Consider the following 26,816-nt stretch of genomic DNA (forward strand, 5'->3'; position numbering starts at 1 on the left):
TTTTCTAAATCTTCACTCAGTGAATGTACATAATCGCATTGTATGTTGGAATAGCCACGGGATATGACTGTCATTAACTTGCATTGTAGCGAAATCCGTGTCAGTTTCACGGAAATTTGAGCGATTCCGTGGCTATTCCACGGATTCCTGTGAGACCAGGTTGCACAAGAACCAAAACTTGGTGCTGTGTTGATTGCTAAATTATGAAAACGTGACGTGCTCCTTTTTTACAGTTCTGCATCATCAGGAAATGCCCAATGACCTTCCATGTTGCCTCACATGAAGCTCATATGGTCGCTTAAGGCTCGCCAGATGATGCAACCTCCATGTGCTGCAGCATGCAGGTTTTTTCAGCCTCATTGTAACAAGAAATATTGGTAGTGAGAGCAACAAGTTAGCATTCTGCTGAATCGTCACTGCACCTTTCTCTCTGCTCCACAGTGAGAATAAAGGGGAGCACCTCCTGGTTCTGGATGAGTTCTATGAATTCTTCTGAGCACGACAGGCAGTAAGAAATACCTGGAGGACAATGAACTCTAATTAAATAGAATGAGAGGTTACTAATGTAACTAGAGTTCTATGAATTGTGGACAATCATCAGAGTTCATTGACATCCAGTTGTTGTTGTTTTTTTTTTAGATTTTTAGGGTCTCTGACAGTCAGAAATGACAAAATTTGATTTATTGTTCTGTTTTTGTTTGAATTGGGTAATGAGAATCATGGAAATTCAGTGATATTGGTATAGACTACAACATTTCTGGTATCGTGACATCCCTAATGCACACCAGACTTCACTGATAAGTTGTCAATGAAAACGTTGAGCCACTCCTGGTTCGGAGAGGTCTTCAAAACAACTTTATTCACTTGTGGTTATTCCATACAGAGCACACAATGGCAAGCTATTAGCATTATTCTTAACCCCATCCACAATCAAAATCAACAACCCCCCCCCCTCCCAAACTCAAACAAAAGTCTTTATTTGATCGACTCTCGACATTCGAGTCTTTGCTATTGTGCACGGTTAAAACATCACTTTTTGAAATGTAATATACCAAATATTGCAGTTCATGTAAAAAATCTTTTTTTTCTCAGAATATATATTTTTTTATATTACAGTACAGACTTTACAACAAATGATTGTGTTTAAATGCGTCTTTTATTGCATTAGATACTCAAATTTACCTTTCATTAAGCTCCAGCTTCAATAAGTTTATGCTAGTATACATTTCCAAAAGTGTTAGAGTTGTCATTAATATTAATATTATTATTTTTTATTTTTACAAAACAAACATATTTAAACAATATTACTGGTTGTTTCTCTGCCAGTCGTGAACAGACACTAAACAGACACATACATGCCATGTGAGGGTTTTTAATAAACTGATTTCTCCGAATGCCACCGATTTGTTTGCTTTTAATCAAGTTGCGGAACTGTTTGGCTTTTGAGAAAGTTCTTGTGTGTATGTGTGTGTGCTTGTAAGTGTGTGTGCATGCATTTTTGTAGGCAAGGGAATGAGAGAGTGACAATTTCAGGGTGTTTGTGCATGTTGTTGTGTTAAACCTGGCATAAAAACTGAGCAACAGGAAGAAGGAGAGCAGAGTGTATGTGCTTGACCACCAGAATCTGACTCATAATTTGTGTTTGTGGATGTTTATGAAACAAACTTCCACACAGAGTTTTACTGATCTATAGTATCTGTCAGCAGCATGTATGGCAGTTTGTAATCGTAATTAATGGATTAATGGTGTGCATGTCTGCGTGTGTGGCTTTGTGTGTCAATATGTACAAAGATGTGTGCATGTGGTTGTTTTCTCGGGAGTCAGTGTGCAAGAGTGTAGGTATTATGTGTCTGTGTGGTTAAACGAGATCCCCGATGGGTATACGGGGCAGGCACACGTAGGCCTGCGGGGTCCTGCTGAGGTTGATGGGGTTCCCGTCCAGACGGATGTCCTCCAGCGCGTTCCTGATGTAGTTGAAATCTTTCAGGTTGCAGAACGTGTCCTCGTGCATCATTTGAATATTGTTACGCTGCAGAAAAAGATAGTGAGATAGTGAGATAATGAGATATCTTCATGCATAGATTGGATAATGAGATATCTTCATGCATAGATTTGCTTTGATGAATCAAATTATAGTAAAGATTTAAATGTATCTTTATAGATTAGAATAGAAACATAAAAGGGGGATTTTTTTCCTCGTAAATACTCTCTCTGTTACCCTAGAACCAAAACTGTCATAAATTTAATTATGTCTCACTTTCTGAGTTAAGTTTTTCATCAGTTCTGGTCATAACTAGTTATTCATTCATTTTCAGAATTTGAACCCCCTAAAAATTCCAATTTGTTACATAATGTCACCTTTGTTTTCTTTTTATTAAAAAATAAGAAGAGAAAACAAGATTTAATTTTATTCTGTGTGCTTAATGCTAGGGGGATACATAATGAGATATCATGCATAGATTTGCTTTGATGAATCAAATTATAATAATGAAAATTCATCTTTATAGATTAGAATAGAAACATGTAGGGGGGATTTTTTTTACCCTAGAACCAAAACTGTCAGTTTCAAAAACTGTCATAAATTTAATTACGTTTCACTTTCTGAGTTAAGTTTTTCATCAGTTCTGGTCATAACTACACTGTAAAAAAAAATCTATTTCATTTACGGTAAAATACTGGCAGCTGTGGTTGCCAGAACTTCACTGTAAAAAATACAGTTAGTGGGTTTTCTACTGTAAATTTAAATGTAAATATCAGGGGAATTTTTTTTATTTAAGATTTATAACCCTGTTTTTTTGGGGGTAATTGTGTCTTTGTGACATTATGGTATTTCTCCATAATTATACTTATATTTTTTAAAATAATTTTACAGTTTAAATTTGGTACTATTCCTTGATTCACAGTAATTAAGTGACTACTACGGTGATATCCAATTTTTAATTTTACGCCCTATTTCTGATGAAATTTGAGTGTTTTGCTGTAATTTCTACAAACATTTTTTACAGTGTAGTTATTCATTCATTTTCAGAATTTGAACCCCCTAAAATTCCAATTTGTTACATAATGTCACCTTGTTTTCTTTTTATTAAAAAAAAAGAAGAAAAAACAAGAAAACAAGATTTAATTGTATTCTGTGTACTTAATGCTCGGAGGATTGTTTATTTCAGTCTAAGATATGTCAAAACCTGATATAATAGAATGAATGATTTTATGCTGTGGGATCACTTTGGTGGTTTTAATGGGTTTCAATGGGGACATTTTTGTGGCTGCACAGTTTATCATAGACTTATTATAGGACCCGAGGTTGGACTTCCAAAATATTAATTATGTCATCTGCATACAGCCAAACTTTTAAAAAAGCTCCATTTTGGAGCTGGTTCCTAAAATATCTGGATTAGTTAAAACCAGGTCCAGTAATTGGGCTAAATATCACATTTATTATGCAACTGGTAAAAATTTCAGGGTTGGTCCTTCGAAGGTCTAAATTAAGTTATTTTTTATTTAAGTAGGTTAGGTCCAGCACAGCTTCAACTACTTTCAAGGTTCATGGAGAAAGAAAACGTCTGTGTTGATAATGAACAACCGTATTTTAGACCAACACATTTTCAGCTTAATCAGGGTCAGTTTGTTTTAATTTGCTGAGAAAAAAAAACCCTAAACACATTCAATGAATTATACTGAAGGGATTCAAATTCACTAGTGTTGGATACCACCAGTGTCAAGTTAGGCCACTCCAGGTTTAACATTTTTCTTTTTATTAGGGCACTATATATTTATTTATTTTATTTTATTTTATTTTTTTTCATGAGCTGTTCAGTGACAAGCACACGCCCTGCTCCTCCCACACAGGTGTTTTAAATTAATTTGCCTAATTAGATTACTTGGGCAACACCTTCCTCATGCTTATTGGTTCATGAAGTTTGATGATGTCATCATGTAATTTATCATAGCTCCACCCACTTCATCATGAGCAGAGGACACACCTGAGTGGGTGAACAGCACCTGCAATCATTTATTTCTAGATTGCCTTTTCAGTTTATTTGTTTTTATATAAAATTAAAAGTATAAAGAGAGTTATAATGGAGTGGTGAGGCCAGCAGGTGTACCTGTAGGTGTAGAGATCGCAGGCTGTCTGGAAGAGGCACAGGGACGTAATCGATGTGGTTGTCTGTGAGGTACAGGTACAGCAGGCTCGTCATATCCTGATACAAAGACAAAAGATAGAAGTTGTTATTGGCTCAGGCCTTTAGAAACTGTAAGGGATCCATCACACATTTTATAGTAGTTTTTCAAATATACCATTGACCATTTGAACATGCACAAAATATATTTTTTTGCTCTTATTCCGAAAGACAATATTCTCACTAAGCTTTTTAATTGGCTGATGAAAATTAATACTTCACAGATAATTCTGTTTTTTATGTGCATACTGTGATTTATTGATTGGTTGATTTTTTTTTTAAATTTTCATGTCATGCGCACAAAGCCCCCAGCTTTCATGTCAATCGCCTTCTCTTCCAAGCTTGACGAATAAAATCTGCTACAAAATAAGTTAAGTTTACTGAAACACAACTCAAGTTTTTCATTGCTAGCAATTTAAAATTCTTGTAGTTCACCCAACAAATATAGTCTGTAGCATAATTGTGCATGAAGGGATCTTTGTCTTTGGCTAAGTTCTACTCTGGAGAACATTAAACGCCCCCATGACAGCATCAGCCTTTAAATAACTCGTCACCATTCTGCAAGTTTTGCAAAACTGTTGTGGGTTGTTTACAATGCACAGAGCTGACTGTAAACAGACAAGAAGCCATGTGTAGCTAACTGTGAATGCATGTTTGCTCCTTAAGCCTAAATAATGACATGTCCTACATTTCTTAATCAGAAAATGCTACATTCAGAATGATTTTTCTTTTGATGGTCTAGATTTGTGATACTCAGAAGATGGTTGAATTTCTCCTTTTCTCTCTTCATAATTACTACGGCCACTAGGAAAAAAGGTTTTATATATTTATTTATTTGTATATATATTTTCTATATTGTGACCAAGACCGTGGACTACTTATTAAAACACAACAACAAGCTAATATCAACTGATATATCTGCCTTTATTGATTTGGTGCATGCACTGCAAAAAAGCCAACTTGTATTTTTTGGCCTAAAACAGTGATTTAATTTGGTAAAACTTGGAAATATAAATTTCTGACATTTAGGGCAATAATGTAAGTTAGCACAACAAAGGAAGCCAGTTGTCTGCTCAAAAACAAGTTGGTGAGTTGTTGTTACTTATATCTTTAAGTTGGGGTTCACAACAAGGGACAATAGTTCTGATAACTCTTATTTCTTTGTTGGGAAATTTGGTCATTAGCGAAAGCTAGCGGCTAACTGATGCTAGCGGCTAACTGATGCTAGCGGCGCTGCTTGTTACAGCTACAAGAGTAGCCATTAGCGTATCAATGCTAACTCAAAATTGTGGTCACAACATTAGCTGACATTTCATAGCAGCGCTACAATCGTGCCAGAGAAATTCAGAGTTGAGCAAACTCAAAAACAAAACTTTGTTGAAAGTTTGTTGCCTTGAAATTTTGAGTTCACCCAACTTTTCTTTTCTTGCAGTGTGTGTGTGACAGTAATGGTAAGTATGGAAGGTGTGCGTACCTTGAACGCCTCTCTGTGAAGACCCTTGCTGCCCAGGTTGTTATGGCTGGCATCGATCAGGGACATGGTCTCCGGGAGGGCAGGCAGCTGTGAGATATGATTTTCTCGAATCACCAGCTCCTCCAGTACAGGCAGACCAATAAACGCCTTCTCATCCACGGACGTTATCTCGTTGGCGGTTAAGTCGATCCTCTTCAGCTTGTCTGGACGGATGTGACAAAACACCCAAACATCAACTTTGTATTTGGTTTCTGAATGTCTCCGGTCTGATATTTAGACATTCTCAATCATACATACTCATGTGGGCGAAGTCGCCCTTGTTGATCTTGGTGATTCTGTTGTAGCGAGCATAGAAGTGAGTGGTGTCTTTGGGAAGAGGTGGAACATGATCCAGCTTCAAGTCATCACAGTAGACCGAACCACCGAGGCACGTGCACAGCAGACAGGTGGGCATACCTGCAGCACATGGAAGAGGAGAAAGAGGGAATAAAATAGAAAAAGTAAGAGGTAGAACATATTAAAGATGGCAGTTGGCAGTTAATGAAATCAGTGTCTACACTGCAAAAAAAGAAAAGTTGGGTGAACTCAAAATTTAAAGGCAACAAACTTCGAGAAAATTTTAAGTTGGACAATTAAACTAAATATTTTAAGTTTTGTTTTTGAGTTTGCTCAACTCTGAATTTCTCCGGCACGATTGTAACGCCGCTACATTGCAAAAAAGCCAACTTTTGGTAAAACTTGGAAATATAAATTATTGACATTTAGGGCAATAATGTAATTTAGCACAACAAAGGAAGCCAGTTGTCTGCTCAAAAACAAGTTGGTGAGTTGTTGTTACTTATATCTTTAAGTTGGGGTTCACAACAAGGGACAATAGTTCTGATAACTCTTATTTCTTTGTTGGGAAATTCGGTCATTAGCGAAAGCTAGCGGCTAACTGATGCTAGCGGCTAACTGATGCTAGCGGCTAACTGATGCTAGCGGCTAACTGATGCTAGCGGCGCTGCTTGTTAGCTACAAGAGTAGCCATTAGCGTATCAATGCTAACTCAAAATTGTGGTCAAAACATTAGCTGACATTTCATAGTGGCGTTGCAATCGTGCCAGAGAAATTCAGAGTTGAGCAAACTCAAAAACAAAACTTAAAATATTTAGTTTAATTGTCCAACTTAAAATTTTATCGAAGTTTGTTGCCTTGAAATTTTGAGTTCACCCAACTTTTCTTTTTTTTAGCAGTGTAGTAATCCAAAGCGCAAAGTCAATCAAATCAGGAGTTGTGGACATTTTTATCACCTCTTCTCTAAATTTAACACCGGTGTTGTTAAATACTGACCTGTCCTGTCAGGCTCAGGCTCATCGGGCTCGTCAGGATCACCAGAGACTGACCCTTCTACAACGCCAGTACCCTCCTTAGGGGTTTCTGGTGTGGCCGGAAGCAGCCCCTCCTCTTGTTAGAGACAAGATTAGGTGTTAAAGAAACAGGTTAGATCAGCATGGACGTGTCTGGCAATCAGCAGCCCACTGTTTGCCGCAGTGATAAGTTACACACAGTATATTAGCAGTGTTAACCAAGTGTTCATGGCATTTAACTGGTGATGGAAGTTAAATGAAAATGGCCTTTTGGGGTTAATAATATGGAAGGTGATCGGCTGAGTGATCACAAACAATATGCTTGTTAGGCACCAACAGAAACGGCTTTTTAGGGAAGGCTATGAGGGTAAATAACCACATGAAATAAACACATTTATTTGAGTAGTAAAACCATTGCTCAATTACTGTCACTATTCATTTTCTGAAGAGCTGTGGATGGAGCCACTTTCCACAATAAATATTGCACTGTTCTAAATGTTTACATTTGCCTGAAAATCTTGTCCAGCAAAATCAGCTCCACCTTTGTACTAAAAAGAAACTCTTTAAAGTTATGTTTACATTTGATGCTTCTCATCAAACTGTATGTTCCTTGACAAATTAATTTCCTCAGATGTATCTGTATCTGCAACTTTACTATAAACCAATGCTTCTCTTGCAAATTCGTTGAATATTAAATACATTACAAGAACATTTGCACAGCATTTAACAGCTCCTTGTCCACCATTTTCCTGGAAATACCAATAGACATCTATAGTCCTGTACATAACATCCAGTCTTTTATGGCTTTACCACCATCTGGTGAACCGTGCCTTGCCCCATCTATTCCGCCATTGACATAGCATGTGTGAAAAGATGAAAGGTGGAAATGTTCCTGAATTTAATGTTTTTGCAAATAGTGAAATTCACTTGTGGTGAAGTTATCCCGGTAATTTGTGCAGAACTGTGTGTGAAAGAGGCTGGTGTTTAGTTTCTTGGTGCATGGTGCTCTTCTCACAGTGGTACCACCACCAATCACCGCCACAGCGTGAAACAAGCAAATATAAACAAACAAATATATACTGCATGCAAGCATGTGTGTAGGCACAAACAAGCTGGACACCCCCGGTACAAACAATGTTCTAGAGCACTACTAGATGTCAAAACCTCCAAAGGGTACCTTTTAATAGTTGCTGGTCTTAAACAAAGGTTAGATCATAACAAGATTCATTGGCTCAACATTGGCATTTGCATTTTGTTCATCGAAAGTATTCCATTTTTGCTTTTTGGAGTGTGAGATATAGACTTTAACATGTCTCACACTGGATTAGATACTGACCTTTATCAATGTCAGGGACCAGAGTTACCTCAGTGACCTCTGTGTCTCCAGAACCAGAGATACCAGAAGCCCCAGAGGATCCAGAGAACTCTAAGTCTCCAGAAGCTCCAAGATCCCCAGAGGCCCCTGAGGCTCCTGAAGCTCCCGAGAACTCCCCTGAAGCACCCGATGCCTCGCTAGGGATAGTCTCGGGAATGAGAGGCAGCTCCTCCTCTTGTTAGAGCCAAGGGTTGGGGTTAGGGGACACAAGATTAGGAAAGTGGAGGGGTGAGATGGACAATCAATCAACCGATTAACCAGTCACACTCACATTTGAGACAAGAGGTTAGCAGAACAATGATTATGAGTAGCACAAATACAATAACACAACATCAACATTTAACTACATTTAAAAATGAAAGCAGTTAAATGGAATTGAAGACAGTAAATCAACAAAAATCACACAGAATAAGACAAGTTAATTCTCAAATCGCCTTAATAACCGGCAGCTGTACTAACCTCCAGATAACAATGTTATCCCTGAGTCACCGGACTCACCGGACTCCCCAGAAGCCCCAGAGCTTCCGGAGGCCCCTGAGATCAAGAGATCTCCAGAGAACCCTGAACCAGACTGGTCACCGGACTCTCCAGAGCCCAGGGGGATTTCAATGGAAATCCCAGAGCCCTGGTCCCCAGAGGCTCCGGAAATATCCCCGGATCCAGATATCAAAATATCCCCAGAAGCCAAGAATTCTCCAGATACCCCAGAGCTGGGGAGCTCCTCCAAGGTATCAGAGATCAGGGTAATATCACCAGAACCCCCGGAGCCACCGGAGACCAGCAGGTCTCCTGAGCCTCCGGACCCAGAAGCCCCAGAAGCTCCCGAGGCCCCAGACCCAACGGAGCCCCCAAAATCCCCGGACACATGAAGGATGTCAATGGGCGTCAGACGCAGCTCCACCTCTTGTTAGAGACAAGATTAGGTATTAATAAACAGACAGATGAAATGATCAGGTTTGGCGCCAACAATGATGATTAGGTGACAAATGGACACAGTGATTAAAAATGACACATTTAACCATTAACAACTAGTTAAATGGAAGACATGCACATGGAGGAGATTGTTGAAGACGATGCGTTGAGAGATTAGAGCGCTTTGTTTTGGTCATTCTGGATGCTGCTGCTTTTAAACTCCATCGGAGACTCCCAGGAGGAGCCAGGTCCTCTCTGAGACCCACTAAACCTTGGTGACTATGTTTATGGGAACCTGGTCTCACAGAAGTCCGTGGAATAGCCACGGATTCACTCAAATTTCCGTGAAACTGACACGGATTTCGCTACAATGCAAGTTAATATTTGTTCCTATTGGTTTGTTCCAAGTCACGTGACTTTCAAGGTCCCGGCGGTCAGAACAAAAAACATGGCGGACAGTTCTCTAATTTTTTGTGAAAAAATCAATATTTTGACTTAGTTTCTGCATAAAAATGGGTTTTGATCACATTTCTAGCGAGAAATATATGTTTTATTTTCTAAATATTCACTCAGTGAATGTACATAATCACTTTGCATGTTGGAATAGCCACGGGATATGACTGGCATTAACTTGCATTGTAGCGAAATCCGTGTCAGTTTCACGGAAATTTGAGTGATTCCGTGGCTATTCCACGGATTTTGAGTTAAGCAAATCCGTGGCTATTTCACGGATTCCTGTGAGATCAGGTTGGTTTATGGGTGTGTGGTTTTTCAGACCTTTCTGTGTGTTTGGGCCCATGAGGACCCCAGATCCCCCTGAACCCTGAGGGACGAGCTGGGGCGTTAGGGGCAACTCTTCCTCCTCCTCCTCTTCTTCTTCTTCCACCGAGGCAACGTAGGTGTAGTCAGGTGGAGCCAGTGTTCCAATCTCTATCTGAGGGAAAGACAGCGGCAGTGAGTCAAAAATGTAGTCCGAGCATCAGAAAAGTGATACTCAACACCCGCATCAGCGACTCGGCTATTATTTTCAATGTGTGAGCCTGGCAAAATGAATAATTCTGAAACACTTTTTTTTATTTTTTAAGAAATTGCATTTGTACCTCCTACTTTGCAGCTTCCTAAGAGTAAAGCAGACTTTGTAGCTTTTGTTTCCTTATTGGCTAGACATTTGATTTTATTGAGTTTTATTTAAGTCTTCTTAGCAGTGGGTGACCTATTTGTGTTTTTGTTTTGTTCTGTGTATTTGTTGTTCGCTTCCATTTTTATTTATTTCATTATTTATTCATTTGGTAACACTTTACAATAACCATCATTTATAAATGGTAAACAGATAGTTTATTAATGTTTAATCATCATTTATAAACCACATATAAACCATTTAGAATGGTTAAATACATTATTTATTAATGTTTAACTAACCAAATCATTTATAAATGGCAATATATGGTATATTAATGTAAGTTTATAGTTACTTTACCATTAACAAACAGTTAAATTATAATTAATAGTTTTAGTTGCCTTCCTTATAACATTTTTAACACCATATTAAATATGTTAATGATTTTGAAATTATTCATATACCTTTAAGAAATTGGTTGAATACATTTAACGATTAAATATGTATAGCACTTTGTAAATGATTAATAATTGGTCTATAAACCATCTATAAACATTACTTAGTCGGTTATTGTAAATTGTTACCATTTATTTATTTATTTATTTATTTATTTATTTATTTTTGGTAATTCTTCTTACTATTAGTTATTCCTTATCTGATTTCATTTTATTTTATTTTATGTATTATTTTTATTATTATTATTATTATTTTTTTACTTGTTACACTTGACACTGTTTTGACTCTCGTAATGTCATCTCTTGATTATGTTATGTCACTGAAAAATCAATAAACAAATGTTTAAAAAAAAGAAAAAGAAATTGCATTTGATTTTTATTAAATTCTAGTTTTCAAGTTGACAGATTTTCAAAACTAAGCCCTTTTTCACTGCAGACATTTTGACAAACCACTGTAGGGGGGGAAAAACAGGTGTAAATTTAATAGTGACATCATTAGCCCCAAAACAACAACAACAACAACAACAACAAGAACACCAAATTGCTGGACACCTGTGTGATGGCTGCAGCTGTGTTTTTCCTACAAAAAGTCACAATGTGTTGTGAAAAAGGCTGACTGAGGTGATTTGCTCCAAATCAAACATTCACTGCCAGGTGTGACCAAGATCAGAGCCCTGAGTGTTTTGTTTACACTGTAAAATTGTACAATGTTATGGCATAATTGTGTACATAAAACAAAATGTAAAATAAACTTTTTATAAGAAAAAAAAAAGTGTGATCATGGCCTTATGTGGTTCTTTGTTGTCACTGTGAGAAAATAGTGCTTTCATTTTACTTAATATATTTGATCAAATGTATTAAATTTAAATGTGTCCTTGATTTTGAGTAACTTTAATATAAAAATGTTTGAGATAGAATCTACTTATTTCACTTTATTCACCACTTTAAATCTCATAAATCTGAGCATTTTTTTTCTCTCGTAGATTTGCCACTTTAATCTCGTCAACCATTTTTTTTTAGATTTTTTGGTCACAAATTTGAGATTTTTTCCCCCACAAATTTGTAACTTTTTTACCGTTAATATGAGATTTTTTTCTCATAAATAAAAAAATATTAAATATTCACCGTAATAAATTATTCTGTAGTAATTTCATTTGACTTAATATATTTGATCAAATGTATTAAATATAAATGCGTCCTTGATTTTGAGGGAGTTGTTTAAGTAACTTTAACATAAAATGTTTGAGATAGAATCTACTCATTTTGATCACATTAAATATAATCTTTATGTGTATTTAATTCTAAATCAAGAGAATTTTGAATCCAACATAATATAATTAATCCGTTTTTAATTGACAGGCACTTCCTGTTAAGTTATTAACTCAACTTGTAACGTAGTTAGATTTAATTAATAATATTGCGTGCAATCTGTTGCCTCAATTTTATTGAGTAGCTATTGTTTATCTTTTTTTTTTTTTTTACAGTGCAGTACAAGATGCAGTCATGAAACAACTGAAACTATGGACTCTAATTTGTTTTTCTTAGTTTGTACATGAAATAAATCTCCTGGTGGTTGTTCTGTTTTTGATGGTTCTGATGATTACTTTTTACAGAAACAGACATTATACAGATATTAGAATACACAGGGGGAATACAGGCTGTGACATTTTGCTCTATTTCAAAATTTAAGATTTAAAGTCATGAATGTTTCAATGTTATGTGGTAAACTCTAAGACGGAAAGTTGAAAGGCAATATAATAATAGTGATAAAGCTGTGTAATGAACCATTATGGTGAGAAGATGATACAGCCTGTAAAAAAAGATAAACAATAGCTACTTAATAAAATTGAGGCAACAGATTGCACAGATTGCACGCAATATTATTATTATTATTACAGTGAATATTTAATATTTTTTAATTTATGAGAAAAAAAAATCTCATATTAACGGTAAAAATGTTACAAATTTGTGGGAAAAAAAATCTCAAATTTGTGACCAAAAAATTTAAAAAAAATGGTTGACGAGGTTAAAGTGGCAAATCTACGAGAGAGAAAAAATGCACAGATTTATGAGATTTAAAGTGGTGAATAAAGTGAAATAAGTAGATTCTATCTCAAACATTTTTATATTAAAGTTACTTACTCAAAACCAAGGACGCATTTAAATTTAATACATTTTTATCAAATATATTAAGTAAAATGAAATGACTACAGAACAATTTATTACAGTGTATAATCATTTAATCCAAGACAGTTTTCAAGACAATAATCAGAAAGCTGGTGGTCCTTTCAATAGTCTGTCACCTTTTAACTCCTTTTAGAATATAAAATAAACATGGAGGCTAAGATGCCAACAGATAGAGCCTTTAATGGTTTTAAATTGAGATGAAGTGTAAATTATTTGCACATTACAATCATTTCAACAGTATCATTATTAAAAGGAACGTTTGAGGCTCTATTTATACAATACTTCACCAGTTTTTAATTTTAATTTAATTAATTAATTATTTATTTTTTTTATTTGTTTTTTTTTATTATTATTTTTTATTTATTTTATTTATTTATTTATTTTTTATTTTTTTCTTCCTGTCTGTTTTTGGTGTCTGTCTCGGTTGTTTGTAAGTGTCTGTACTATATGTTGAAAAATTAAAAATTAAATAAATACTTTAATAAAAAAAAATAAAAAATACTGCACCAGTGTCTATCGATAATAATCCAGTTCAACCGGAGCAAAAGTTTTGATCCATCATAACACTTTCATCCATTCTGTCTACATGTATTATAGGTAGGAATATACAGGCTATGAGCTTTTAGGTGTTCAGTAAAATATAAGTAATAATATGAACCTGTGATCATCATCAGACAAATACAGTGTAGAATTTGGTTCTACGGGTTCTAAGTCAGTTCCTTTCGCACAATTTCAACCGTCAAAACAGTCAAAAGGTAAAATAAAATAAAATAAATCAAACAAGAACCCTGAGTATCCAGAAATAATTGATGTGACACAGTTCAACTACTATGAGACTGAATCAAAGATCAAAACAATCCAAAAGAAGATTCTCATCTCCACCACTAGATGGCAGCAGATGTCAGTATTAGAAAATAGACATTTTTGTAGTAGAAGTGATTATTGGGATGAACTATTCCCTTACCACCAAGCATTAGTGTTCTCCAATTGTATATTTGTATGTGAAATATATGTTTCAAAATACGTTTATACATACACTACCGGTCAAAAGTTTTAGAACACCCCAATTTTTCCAGTTTTTTATTGATATTCAAGCAGTTCAAGTCAAATGAACAGCTTGAAAGGGTCCAAAGGTAAGTGGTGAACTGCCAGAGGTAAATAAAAAAAGGTAAGCTTAACCAAAACTGAAAAATAATGTACATTTCAGAATTATACAAGTAGGCCTTTTTCAGGGAACAAGAAATGGGTTAACAACTTAACTCTATGGAGTCTTGGGCTATTTTGTCCATTTTTCAATTCTTTTCATGTCTTTGTAAGTCATTTTGTGTCTTTTTTTTGTCATTTTGTGTCTTTTTTTGGTCATTTTGTGTCTTTTTTTAGTCCTTTAGTCCAACATAAAATGTGATTTTGAATCTTTTTTTTACTTTCAAAACACTATCATGCTCAATAAAGAATTTTAAATGTTGCAAATGTGCATTAATTTCAGAGTACCCTGAGACATTAAACTGCATCATTTTCAATTAAATTCTGGAAAAGTTGGTGTGTTCTAAAACTTTTGACCAGTAGTGTATATGTATAATTTTTTAATATTATATGGATTATAATATTTTTTTCATGGAGGACAGAAAAAAAGTTTGTTTGTTTTAAAAAAAAAACATGAACCTATTTAGTTTTATTTATTTTATTGTCTCTTGTTCTGTTTGTTTATGTACAGCACTTTGTTGCAGCTGTGGTTGTTTTAAAGTGCTTTACAAATAAAGTTGAGTTGAGTTTTCAACTCCTGACACAAAATGTTATATATAGCATTCATTTAAAACTTTTTGAGCATTTTGCTAAATGCTCATCTTGTTAATTAATTTAACTGCTTAATTTAAGGAGAAGACAAACTAGAGAGGGATTAAAGCACACACCAACATGTTAATAAACCTTCTAACTCCTTTCAAAATATCAGATTACTTTAAAAACAAAGGTTTAGCAGCATTTATGTTGGGAAATAATTTAAAAGACAGCTCCGTCAAACCAGCTAAGCTCAATGACTGATACGCTTCCTTCATTAAAAGCTTCAGTAGATCATCTTATATTATAATTGCATTTACAGCCGTTGCAGTTTCTCTTTGATGTTCTATCAAACCTGCAGTTCTCTCGTCCTCCAGACGAGGGCGCTGAACCCCCACACAGCGCAGCACCAGGTAATACCTGACAACAGACTGACTCAACCCTCCAAACAGGGAATGGTCCTTGTGGAACCAAGACACACATGGTAGCTGCAAGAATCCATATTTGAGTCTTTTCAGCTACTTTCAGCCACAGTAATCACATGTCAGCAGGCTACCAGGGATCAAAAATTAATGTGTATCAGTACAATAAATCAAGTCAAACATAGCACAGCCCCTTAAGTGGATGGGTTACAAGAAATATGACTAAAGTACGAGTCATGCAGAGGCTTTAAATGCAGCAGTGAAGAGATGTCCAGGCACATTTTAAAGCTTGGCAGAGACACAGTTTGGGATACAACAAGGTCGGCCTTTGAAAAGTCTTGCACAGAGTTTGCTCGCTGCAGCTCTCCCCTTCATTCATTTCCCCCTTTCCCCAAAGCAAACATCTACACCCGAGGGGAAAGAAGAGGCGAAAGGCTGGCAACCAAGAAAAAAAAAAGCTCTGGAAACAGCATGGGAATACAGAATGCACAGGGAGAGACGCTGAATGTGAGCAGTGGTGGAAGAAGTATTCAGATCCCTTACTTAAGTAAAAGTACTAATTAAACACTGTGAATTTACTCCACTACAAGTAAAAGTCCTGCATTCAAAACATACTGAAGTAAAAGTACAAAAGTATCAGCACCAAAATGTACTTAAAGTATCAAAAGTAAAAGTACTCGTTATGCAGAATGGACCCACTCAGATTGTTTTATATATTCTAAATATATAATTAGATTATTTATATTGATGCATTTATATAAGTAGCGTTTTACTGTTGTCCAGATGGGACTAATGTTAATTACTTAACACACTGTTATGTTTTATAAATGTGTAATCATATTAAATATATGGTATTTTTTCCATGTTGAGTCTGAAAAGTAACTAAAGCTGTCAGCTAAATGTAGTGGAGTAAAAAGTACAATATTTGCCTCTAAATGTAGTGAAGTAGAAGTATAAAGTTACATAAAATGGAAATACTCAAGTAAAGTACAAATACCTCAAAATTGTACTTAAGTACAGTACTTGAGTAAATGTACTTAGTTACTTCCCACCACTGAATGTGAGCATCAAGCTGACGCCAAATATTATGTTGCTGCTGTAGTGTACAGGGCAGTGGTGTTCAACCTGAGGCTCCGGGGCCACATGAGGGTCTTCAGACCGTCTACAGTGAGTCCCTGTAGCTGTGAGAACATAATTATATGAAATGAATTACTGTTTTCTTTAAATTTTTTTTCATCGTTGGCGTCAGCCCATTGGAATTCAATTATAGTGTAAAAATGCGCAGCTAATATTAAATGGCATTTAAAAAGTCAATTAAAATGTCCACCAGAGATTTCGAAACTTGTGAAAGTCTACAGCGAGGCGCCTTAACCTCTAAATTTAGTCAACTTCCAGGCTAGTTTTGAGTTTTTCTAGCTAGAGGAGCTTACGATTTCAAATCTCCTGAGATATTTCTTACAAAATCATATTAATAAATGCTCATAATAGCCTATTAGTAATGTTGGTAGGCTAATTTAGACTGAGTAGGTTGCTTTATCTTCATTGTAAGGCTCAAAATAAGGTTAGCGGCTCCATTCCAACATTTTTTCTCCTTTTTTTGCTAACAGTGGCTCTTTTGTTAGTAAACGTTGCAGATGAACATGAAGAAAGAGAACCAAGCCGTCACCATCTGATGGTTCTTGGTTCAACCATGTGGTTAATTTTTCTTTCTGAGAAGTTTGATAACAGTAAGTGTGCAAAATGTTTGTAGAAATTACAGCAAAACACTGTCAAATTTAATCAGAAATAGGGCGTAAAATTAAAAATTGGATATCACCGTAGTAGTTACTTAATTGCCGTGAATCAAGGAATAGTACCAAACTTAAACTGTAAAATTATTTTAAAAAATATAAGTAAAAATGATGGAGAAATACCATAATGTCACAAAGACACAATTACCCCGAAAAAAACAGGATTATTCAGTCTAAATAAAAAAATTTCCCCTGATATTTACATTTAAATTTACAGTAGAAAACCCACTAACTGTATTTTTTACAGTGAAGTTCTGGCAACCACAACTGCCAGTATTTTACCGTAAATGGAACAGAGGAACACCTACATCACAAGTTTCCTATTACTGATTCTTTGGACAACTACAAAATTTGCTGGTATCAAAAAGCCAAGATACAATTTCAATTTTATTCAATTTAAGTACCTTTAATAGATATGATAATGCGCCCATTTAAGGCAGTTAATGTCATATCAACGGCCAAAAGCAACTAAAAATATGATTTGACAATTTTATTAGTGAGCTTTTCCACACATTTACAAATAAAAAGAAAATATATTTGCATTTATTCTTTGCATTAAAAATATTTCAAAATAAAAGCATGTTTTGAAGATGTTTTAAATCAACATTTTCCCTTCAAATCGATTGAGATTTGATTGTTGATTGCTGAATCAATAAATTGATCCAGATCGATGTATCATTACATCCCAGAGTCTGTTTAAGCAAAATCAGCAGGAGCGACCTGGTTTCATTAGTATTGACCAGTTATGTTTGAGTTGAACGCAGGTAATCAGTCAGTAAGAGGAGCTAAAAAAGTGGAATGCATTAGCCAAAATGTAGTTTAGTCTTGGCCTGAATATCTATTGATCAGATATCTTCTAGAAACACCAGATTCAAGAAATATTGGTCATTGCCCAAAGATAATGGTTTAACCACAACATCTTGTTTTAACACTAATGAGACAGAGCATGGCTAGCTTGTATTCAGTCTTTATCCTAAGCTAAGCTAAGCTAAGCTAAGCTAAGCTAACTAGCTGAGTGGTATTGATTATCTCATCTATCTCTCATTGGTATCAATGCAGATACTTAATTCCCTGTAAATTTGAGTAAGGAGGTTTAATAAAAACAGACTTTAAAGAGACAAGGATTGTGATTCTAGTTATTGGATTTGAAGGGTGAAAATGCACATTGTATTTATTTAGTTTGTTTCCAAATGGAGCAAATAAGCAGCGAAATAACTACAAAAACAGCAGCTTCAGAAATATAAACTCTATAGAGTTTAATGTCTGAGGTTTTAAACTCTGGTTCAAGATGATAAAAGACCCATTTGATGTTTTGGTGAAGCTAGGAAGACGCCTAAATGAATCTGAAGTTGGTGATTAAAGCATTTGCAGAGACTTTAGAAAGCAGCAGACTGAAGACGATTTGCTTGGATAACATGGTGGACGAGCCTTTGCTTCTTTCAAAAGAGACAAGCCCTGAGGAGAAAGAAGAGGAATACCAACAGAGAGAGAGAGAGAGAGAGAGAGAGAGTTGGATGTGGAAAGTAAAGAGTCAGCATTCCAGAGGCATGGAGCTCATCATCGCTTCATTTCTCCTCTGTCATCTGATGTGTGTGTGTGTGTGTGAATAAAACCCATTTAATCCTCACTCTTCTTAAGCAACCAGTCTGTCGGAGGAGCTGCCCTCTCACCTTTAACTGTGCAAATCAAAACAACTTGACAGATATAATGCAATATGCAATTTCTCAACCGACAAGTCTGCAATTATGAGTCAAAACTTTGTATTTATTTACTGCAACAACACGATGGGAAAGAGTTCTGGTTCTGCTCTTCCTGCTCCCACAGAATCCCACAAAATCTGCCGCAATGTGCTGTGTCATATCCAGGCTTGTTAAACAAAGATTATCAAAGCCATTCCCCTGCAACACATTACAACTTTCCCACACTCAACACTGTCATGTGCAACACTCAGCTGTGAGACTTTGCACAGTTGGAGTTCAATCGTCTTAAATTAAATGCATTTATGCAACGCTGGATGAAAATAAAGCAGCGTTTTTACGTCTTTAGTTCTACTGCATCTTGTCATATCTGCTAAATCTGCACTGGGTTGTGTGACTGGTCTTAGATACACTGTAAAAAACAATCTGTTTAATTTACGGAAAAATACCGGCAGCTGTGGTTGCCAGAACTTCACCGTAAAAATTACAGTGAGTGGATTTTCTATTCTGAATTTAAATGTAAATATCAGCAAAAACTGTAATTTAATCTTCAATCCTGTTATTTTTAGGGTAATTGTGTCATTCATTCACACATCATGGTATTTCTCCATACATTTTTGCATGAAAATTTTATATTTTACAGCAAAACTGTGTGTTTCTTCCAGTTTATGACAGAAAAAAGTAAAAGTTTTGTGCCATTCTTTGATTTACGGTAATTAAAAGTGTCTAATACGGTGATATACAATTTTTCATTTTATGCCCTATTTCTGATGTATTTGACAGTGTTTTACTGTTATTTCTACAAACCTTTTTTACAGTGTAGCAGCAGTGTGTTGGTGCACACAGTCAGTCCACATCAGGTTTAAGTTATAGCGCTGGCTCACAAGAAGCCTGTTGAAAATCCGACATCTTGACATTGCCTTGGCCTAATTTCCGTGTTACAAAAAGGGTATAAACGGGAACATGAAATTTGGCTAAAGCTTGCCATCGCAGAGTGCCACATCACACTCAACTTGAGCTGATTTAAAGGACTTCTGGAATCCATCACGCAGTCAGTAAACCTATCTGCCTCTGTTCTCCACTCTTCTTCTGAAAGATGTTATGCTGAACAGGATTTGAACAGAATGAGAAACGTCCCACAGGACCCAGCAGTCCCTTCGGTTGAGTCTCATCATGATACCTACACTGTAAAACTTTTTACTGTAATATTACAGTAAATTACTGGCAGCAGTTTCGCCAGTTCCATGACATTTAAATGTTTAACTCTAAATTATGTTACAACTAATCCATGAAAACTCTATATTACGATTACTGGAAAAACAACACATTGTGATTATTTCAGCCCAGACAAAAATGAAATAAAATAAAACTTTTCTTCTTTTAGAAAATAACGGCTTTATTTTCCTGACATGCTCAGCTGAAAACCGTAAATTGCCGTAAAATGCCTGAGCAATCATGATAACTCCCACAATGCATTGGTTTCACAGCAATATACTGTACAACCATAATACAGGAAGTTACTGACTGTAAATTTACAGCAAAGTCTTACAGTGTAATTAAAGTAATGCACTCTAATTCGTAGATGATCCACACAATTGTGAGCTCGGAGGAACTGCTTATTGCAACCATGGACGTAGAACTGGATACAGCATTGGAGGCGGGGCCCTGTTCATTCCTATGAAAGTTCAAACCAGACTGGCTACAACTGGTTTTACACTTTTTCTAAATGTTATTAGACCAAATGAATCAACTTACAATAGTAAAACGAGTCATTTTGCAGGGGTTAGGACAGAAAAAAATATATCCGCCAATTTACTAATGTCTCATTCCCAATGGAAGTCAATGGGAAAAAGCCTTTTTGGGCCCCAAGGCACCACATGATGGACTCAAAAAATTCCCTTGTTTGGGGACTTGGCTTAAAAGCCTGGCGTTCTTTCTGGGGTCTTGATTGTAATCAATAAGGACCTTTAGTTGGCGACCTCTAGTGGCAATAATTTTTATGACGTGACTGAGGAAAGGAGATGCGTTATAAAGACAGAAAAAGTCTAGACTTTGAGCCTAAAGAGACATTTGAAAGTAAAAAATAAATGCTGTTATTTTAACTTTCGTACCTAAATACGTCATGTTGTGCATCACTGTGTCGTCTTCTAGATGGTGCCCCGTAGTTACATATGGAAGTAGATATTTTAAACCCAATCCTGATCTTCTTCTATATAACCAAGTATATGTTATTGCATGAACTTTCCATGCAGATATGTTATTTGAGGACATGCAGATAATGCTCTTCATCTGTTACAGATAGAATATTGACTGATAAGATGTAAGTCTATGGGAAAAAGCCTTTTTGGGCCCCAAGGCACCACATGATGGACTCAAAATATTCTAAGTCCCCTGTTTGGGGACTTGGCTTAAAAGCCTGGCGTTCTTTCTGGGGTCTTGATTGTAATCAATAAGGACCTTTAGTTGGCGACCTCTAGTGGCAATCATTTTTATGACATGACTGAGGAATAAAAGATAATATAAAGACAGAAAAAGTTTTGTGTCAAACCAAGCCTAGACTTTGAGACATTTGAAAGTAAAAAATAAATGCTGTTATTTTAACTTTCGTACCTAAATACGTCATGTTGGTGCATCACTGTGTCATCTTCTAGATGGTGCCCCGTAGTTACATATGGAAGTAGATATTTTAACCCCAATCCTGATCTTTTTCTATATAAGCAAGTATATGTTATTACATGAACTTTATTTGAGGACATGCAGATAATGCTCCTACGTCATTCCCATATTTTTCCTCTTCATCTGTTACAGATAGAATATTGACTGATAAGATGGAGAAAAAATAACAAATAAATCTAAATGTTGGATAACTGCTTCCTCAAAAACATATCCATCATTGGGGCATGGATATTGTTTGATTCCACATATATTAAAAATACTCCAGGTGCAGAAGATCAGCCTTTGGAGAGACTCTAAGGCGTGTGGGCTGGCCGAGGCATTAAAGTGAAATATTTTGGCCGTAATAGCGCACAGAGCTGGCGAGCAGTTTGTCTATTTTCCAAATGGCTGCATTTGGTATCAGCAGGATCCCTGTCTGCTCCGTAATCCTGGTGACCTCGGTTCAGCCAGTTCACCAGGACTAAAGCACCATGGCTGGGATCTGAGTAACTGGAAGAACACCAGGAGAGCAGCGCTTCTGTGAATAGTAGCAGTCTGCATGCTATTATGTTATAACATGTTCATGTGATATCATTTAGAAGTCTTTCTTACTCAACTTCACATGGTTGGCATAGGCAACACCTGCTTTAAATCTCCTTCTAAGTTCTTCAGCAACACAAAATGCAGTGAACAGCATAAAACAGACTGTCAAAGCGCCAAAAAAAAGAAAAAAATGATGCATTACTGCCATTAAAAGGTGACCCAATACAACTAACAATTATTTTAATTTTTGATTAATCTTTCAATTATTTTCCTCGATTAATTGATTCGTTGTTTGGTCAGTAAAATTGTGGAAGATATTCAGTTTTACTGTCTTAGAGGAGTAAAATAATTGAATTGAACTGTACTGAGGAGTAAAGAAACCAGAAAATATTTACATCTAAGAAGCTGGAAACATTTTGACTTTTTTCCCTTAAAATATTACTCAATTATCAAAAAAAGTTGATTTAATAGTTCACAACTAATCGATTAATATTTGCAGCTACAAAGGCAGGAGGTAAAGCTTTAAGATAAATGTAATAATAATAATAATAATATGCATTTCCATAATGACAGTTGGAGCTGTACATTTGAAGGTGTTTTGAAGTTGTTTGAAGCAACATTTTCTCCTGACCGACACAGTTTCTTACCTGAGGATCATCAATCGTCAGCCCATCTTCATAGTCATAGATATCCTGGTTCTCCGAATTTAAATTGTCTAGATCCACATCATAGTTGGCGCTGTCGTACGAGTCCAAGTCCACTTGTCGGGAAAATCTGGGGCCTGCCACCACCGCTTTGAGGACGAAGAGTCCCAACACGAGCCGCACGAGCATCCTCATCCTGTCGTCCACCTAACGGACAGAGAGACGGACAGTCAGAGGGGAAACGTCCATTCAAAGGACTACAGCTGCAGAACAGGGCATTTAATGGAAGCTAAAGGCCTATAAGATAAGTTTTTACTTGTTCAGTTTGTTTTTTATCGTCATTTTTCACATGCAACTGGAAAAATACAGTACAAAAGTGTTAGAATTGAAGACAAGCTATGAATTAAAACATGGTTCCACGTACTAGTCTAGACGGAATCGTCCAAAAAGTGAAAGTGAGGAGCATTTATGGGTCGGGAACTGGCCTACTTTACTTATTTCAAGGGTGCTGAATCCAAAAAAAATGGTTCCCAAGCGAAATTTTTAGTTTTTGACCTTCTCATTTGCATATCAAAATGGCGGCCGTTGGTCATTGGACCATTTTCCCCAAGTTTTTTTGTAAGTAGGCAATCAAAGATGAGGAAATTAAGTTTTTTTATGTATATATATATATATATATGCAAAATACCAACTTTTAAGGTGAAATTAAGCATTATTTATGTCATTTTTTTAAGGCCGACATAAATATTCAATCAATATCACTTTTAAATGTTCCAGTTGGTATTTTGCATATACATATTTATATATATATATATATATATATATATATATGTATATATATATATATATATATATGTGTATATATATGCATAAAAAAGACACTGAGCCTCCACTATATCCTTGCTCTGACTCTAGACTATAGATCCAGAAACTTAATTTCCTCATCTTTGATTGCCTACTTACAAAAAAACTAAGGGGAAATGGTCCAATGACTGAGCAAGATGGGCAATTTGGTGGCCATTTGATATACAAATTAGAAGGTCAAAAACTCACAATTTCGCTTGGGAACCATTTTTTTTGGGACTCGGCACCCTTGAGATATGTAAGGTAGGCCGGTTCCTGACTTGTACCCATAAATGCTCCTCACTTCTTATAGAAGGCCTTTATTCTGAAATCCGTCTAGACTATACAGTACATGCACTCCAACAAGGCATGTCTTCATGATATTGGCTGCATAACCAGCATATGGCACCAGGCTTGACATTGTGTCACATCACTAAGGTCAGTGATTTCATTACTGAGGTGCAGACAGCTGGAGGGACCGAAATATGAGGCCGCTGCAGCCAGAGGCTCACTGTTTCAGAGGGCAGCCATCTTGGCTCAAATCGGGGCTCGCCTGTGGCGTGTCAAAGGTCAGAAGTCAGAGTTGATCTGATAAGGAACCATGGGAACCTTTTCACCAATATAATACCTCTCAGAAATCTACTGCAGCTTCTAGTATTTCTTGGGGGTTTAAATGTATTTATAGGAGAAGGGATTTTTGCTTCTTTTCCAGTAAAATGCTGTTAAAACCACATTTGAATTCTGTGTTTTCTGGCTTCAATTATTTTCCCAATCAAACCAAAATCCATTTGGCAGAAACATGCAGCAAAATTCTTGGCAACAAACTTGAAAATGAGGGCGCAGACAAGAGGGTCTTTGCTACTTGAATCTAAAATTAGCATGTATGATTTTCAGTGTGTGCAGATCTAGCATACGCTGCTCTGACCCAGATAGCCGCTGTTCATAATCTTGTTCATTTCCTCAGCAGAAACAGACCTGCTAATTTTGGCAAGGTTGGTAAATGTGTGTGGGAAGAGCTAATAAGATTAGCACAAGTTAATTACCGCTGAATTTGATGGCACTAATGAAACTAGGCGAAGGAATTAATCATCCGTCAGTGAGGGAAGTTCATAGCACACTAATGGCAGGTGTAGCTACATGTCAGCAGAGTCAGCTCTGTCTCCACTGTGTTAAAGTGTTCATGCTTTTTAGTCTTTTTAGTCAATTAATGTCTTTTTTTTTGGGTCATTTTGTGTTTTTTTTTTTGTCATTTTGTGTCTTTTTTGGGTCATTTTGTGTCTTTTTTGTGTCATTTTGTGTCTTTTTGGGGTCATTTTGTGTCTTTTTTGTGTCTTTTTTGTCATTTGTCTCTTCTTTTAGTCAGTTTGTGTCTTTTTGGTCATTTAGTTTCTTTTTTGGGCCATTTTGTTAATTTTTTGTCATTTTGTTAATTTTTTTTGTCATTTTGTGTCTTTTTTGGTCAATTTGTGTAATTTTTGGTCATTAGCACAAGTTAATTACCGCTGATTTTGATAGCACTAATGAAACTAGACGAAGGAATTAATCATCTGTCAGTGAGGGAGGTTCACAGCACACTAATAGCAGGTGTAGCTACATGTCAGCATGGAGGATAGATGGTGTGAAATCCAAGAAGAAGAAGAAGAGTTTAAAGAGAGTCCTCCAGGCCGGGGCAGAGAAACGGAGAGCGAGGGAAGAAGAAGAGAAGAAAAGAGTGAGAGAGAGAGAGACGTGGACAAGATGTTGGCCCTCAGGGTTAGATGGAGAGAGTGAGGAAAGGACTGAGTGGGGGAGAGAGAGAGAGAGAGAGAGAGAGAGAGAGAGAGAGAGAGAGAGAGAGAGAGAGAGGTCTCTAAGCTAACTCGACCCCTGGCCCTTGACAGAGGGCCTTTATGAGGCCCGCTCGCTGCCTGTCTCAGCACTCAAACTCCAAATTCCACCGAGGTTTGTGGACAGGATGGCAGTGAGTTACAGCTGCAAGGAAAAGCTTCATTCAGCAGCATTCACACACACACACACACACACACACACACACTTGGACAGACACATCCTCTCACAGATGCACTCTGTCTTAACACACCTATCTTTCAGAGGGAGAAAACTGAGAAACCTCTGCTGCTATTTTTGGGACGAGGACAGATATAAAACAAAAAAACACACCTTGACAAGGTTATTTAAGTGAATGAATCAAATCTTTGTAGATATCAGAGTCTGAATATGCAAATCAATCCCATCATTGTCTCCTGGAAATGTCCAACATGAACTGAGTGCACCCTGCTGACTGGTCAGCATCCCTCCTGAAATAGACCTTCTGTCATGAGGCTCTGAGATCCAGCATGGCTACAGTGAAAGAGGGACTATGCTAGAGACAGAGGTGTGCTTATACAGGCCATCACAGTGTACAGTGTGTGGAAACTGTGTATGTGTGTCGCCTCCGGACTACCTCCGTGTTATGCTTGGCTCCGCGTTGGGCATTCCTGATATCCACTGATTCTACCTTCTCTACCTTTGAGCCAAGTTGACAGACGTCTCTTTGCTGCAGGTTGCACAACAAACTGATAGATTTATATCTGAAAAAAACATTCAAACTAATCCCTCAATCCAGCAGGTGACAAATAATTAAGTCAACAAAAAAATGCACATAATTCAGAATTTATAAAACAACAACATAAAAGGACAAATTAGATTATTTTCTCACTTTCTGAAAATTGAGGGTGTTTTTTCTTTTTTGCAACCCTCCACCAAAAAAAAATTGACACTCTTAAACTTAAATCTCCTGCAGCAGAATTCATGCATGATTGCTTGATTAGATATTGCATGAAAAAAAGCTTTTAAAACTTCAAAATAAATCAACAAAGCTGTCATTAATCCAAAAAGCACCTGTTGCACGTGAATCACGTCTATAATGAAGCTTTACAAAACTACCAGCCAACATATCAGAACCTTTAAAGCTGCCAAAGGACAACAAATACATTCCACATTTCAGTCACCAGAACAAACCTCTGAGTGGGAATAAAGCAGCTGCACCACCAGCCAATTAGCCAAGCGGCTCCTATATGCAAACCCTAAATAAGAGTGTTTTCTGCAGGGGCCAGAGGAGCCACTCTGCCTGCACCAGAGGAGCCACTCTGCCTGCACCAGAGAGCCACTCTGCCTGCACCAGAGGAGCCACTCTGCCTGCACCAGAGAGCCTTTGAGCCATAGAGCAGCATGAAGATAGCACCAAGAACGCTTACCTCTGTCTCCTGCTTTCCCGAATGGTCCCTTCAGCCGTGATGGAGATGCTGAGGGCTCCGGGACTTGGCCAATGGTGAGAGGTCGCGCAGGGTGCCTTGAAGAGGGGAGGGTGCGTGTGTGAAAAGTGTGTGAAAGGTGTGTGTGAATGTGACAAGTGTGTGT

At 36.7% G+C, this 26,816-nt stretch overlaps 1 protein-coding gene across 1 annotated transcript; it reads right to left on the reverse strand.

Annotated features, from left to right (window-relative positions):
• Window positions 1-1,743: 1,743 nt before the first annotated feature.
• Window positions 1,744-26,816, reverse strand: epyc (epiphycan). The gene is made up of 7 exons (XM_059325469.1): window positions 26,654-26,816; window positions 22,581-22,784; window positions 10,069-10,225; window positions 5,953-6,111; window positions 5,656-5,858; window positions 4,107-4,202; window positions 1,744-2,029 (listed from the first exon to the last, which is right to left on the reverse strand). The coding sequence occupies exons 2-7, from the start codon at window positions 22,770-22,772 to the stop codon at window positions 1,859-1,861; spliced, it is 978 nt and encodes a 325-aa protein (XP_059181452.1). The 5' UTR covers window positions 22,773-22,784; window positions 26,654-26,816; the 3' UTR covers window positions 1,744-1,858.

Source organism: Centropristis striata, chromosome 22 (assembly GCF_030273125.1).
Source record: "Centropristis striata isolate RG_2023a ecotype Rhode Island chromosome 22, C.striata_1.0, whole genome shotgun sequence".
NCBI lineage: Eukaryota > Metazoa > Chordata > Actinopteri > Perciformes > Serranidae > Centropristis > Centropristis striata.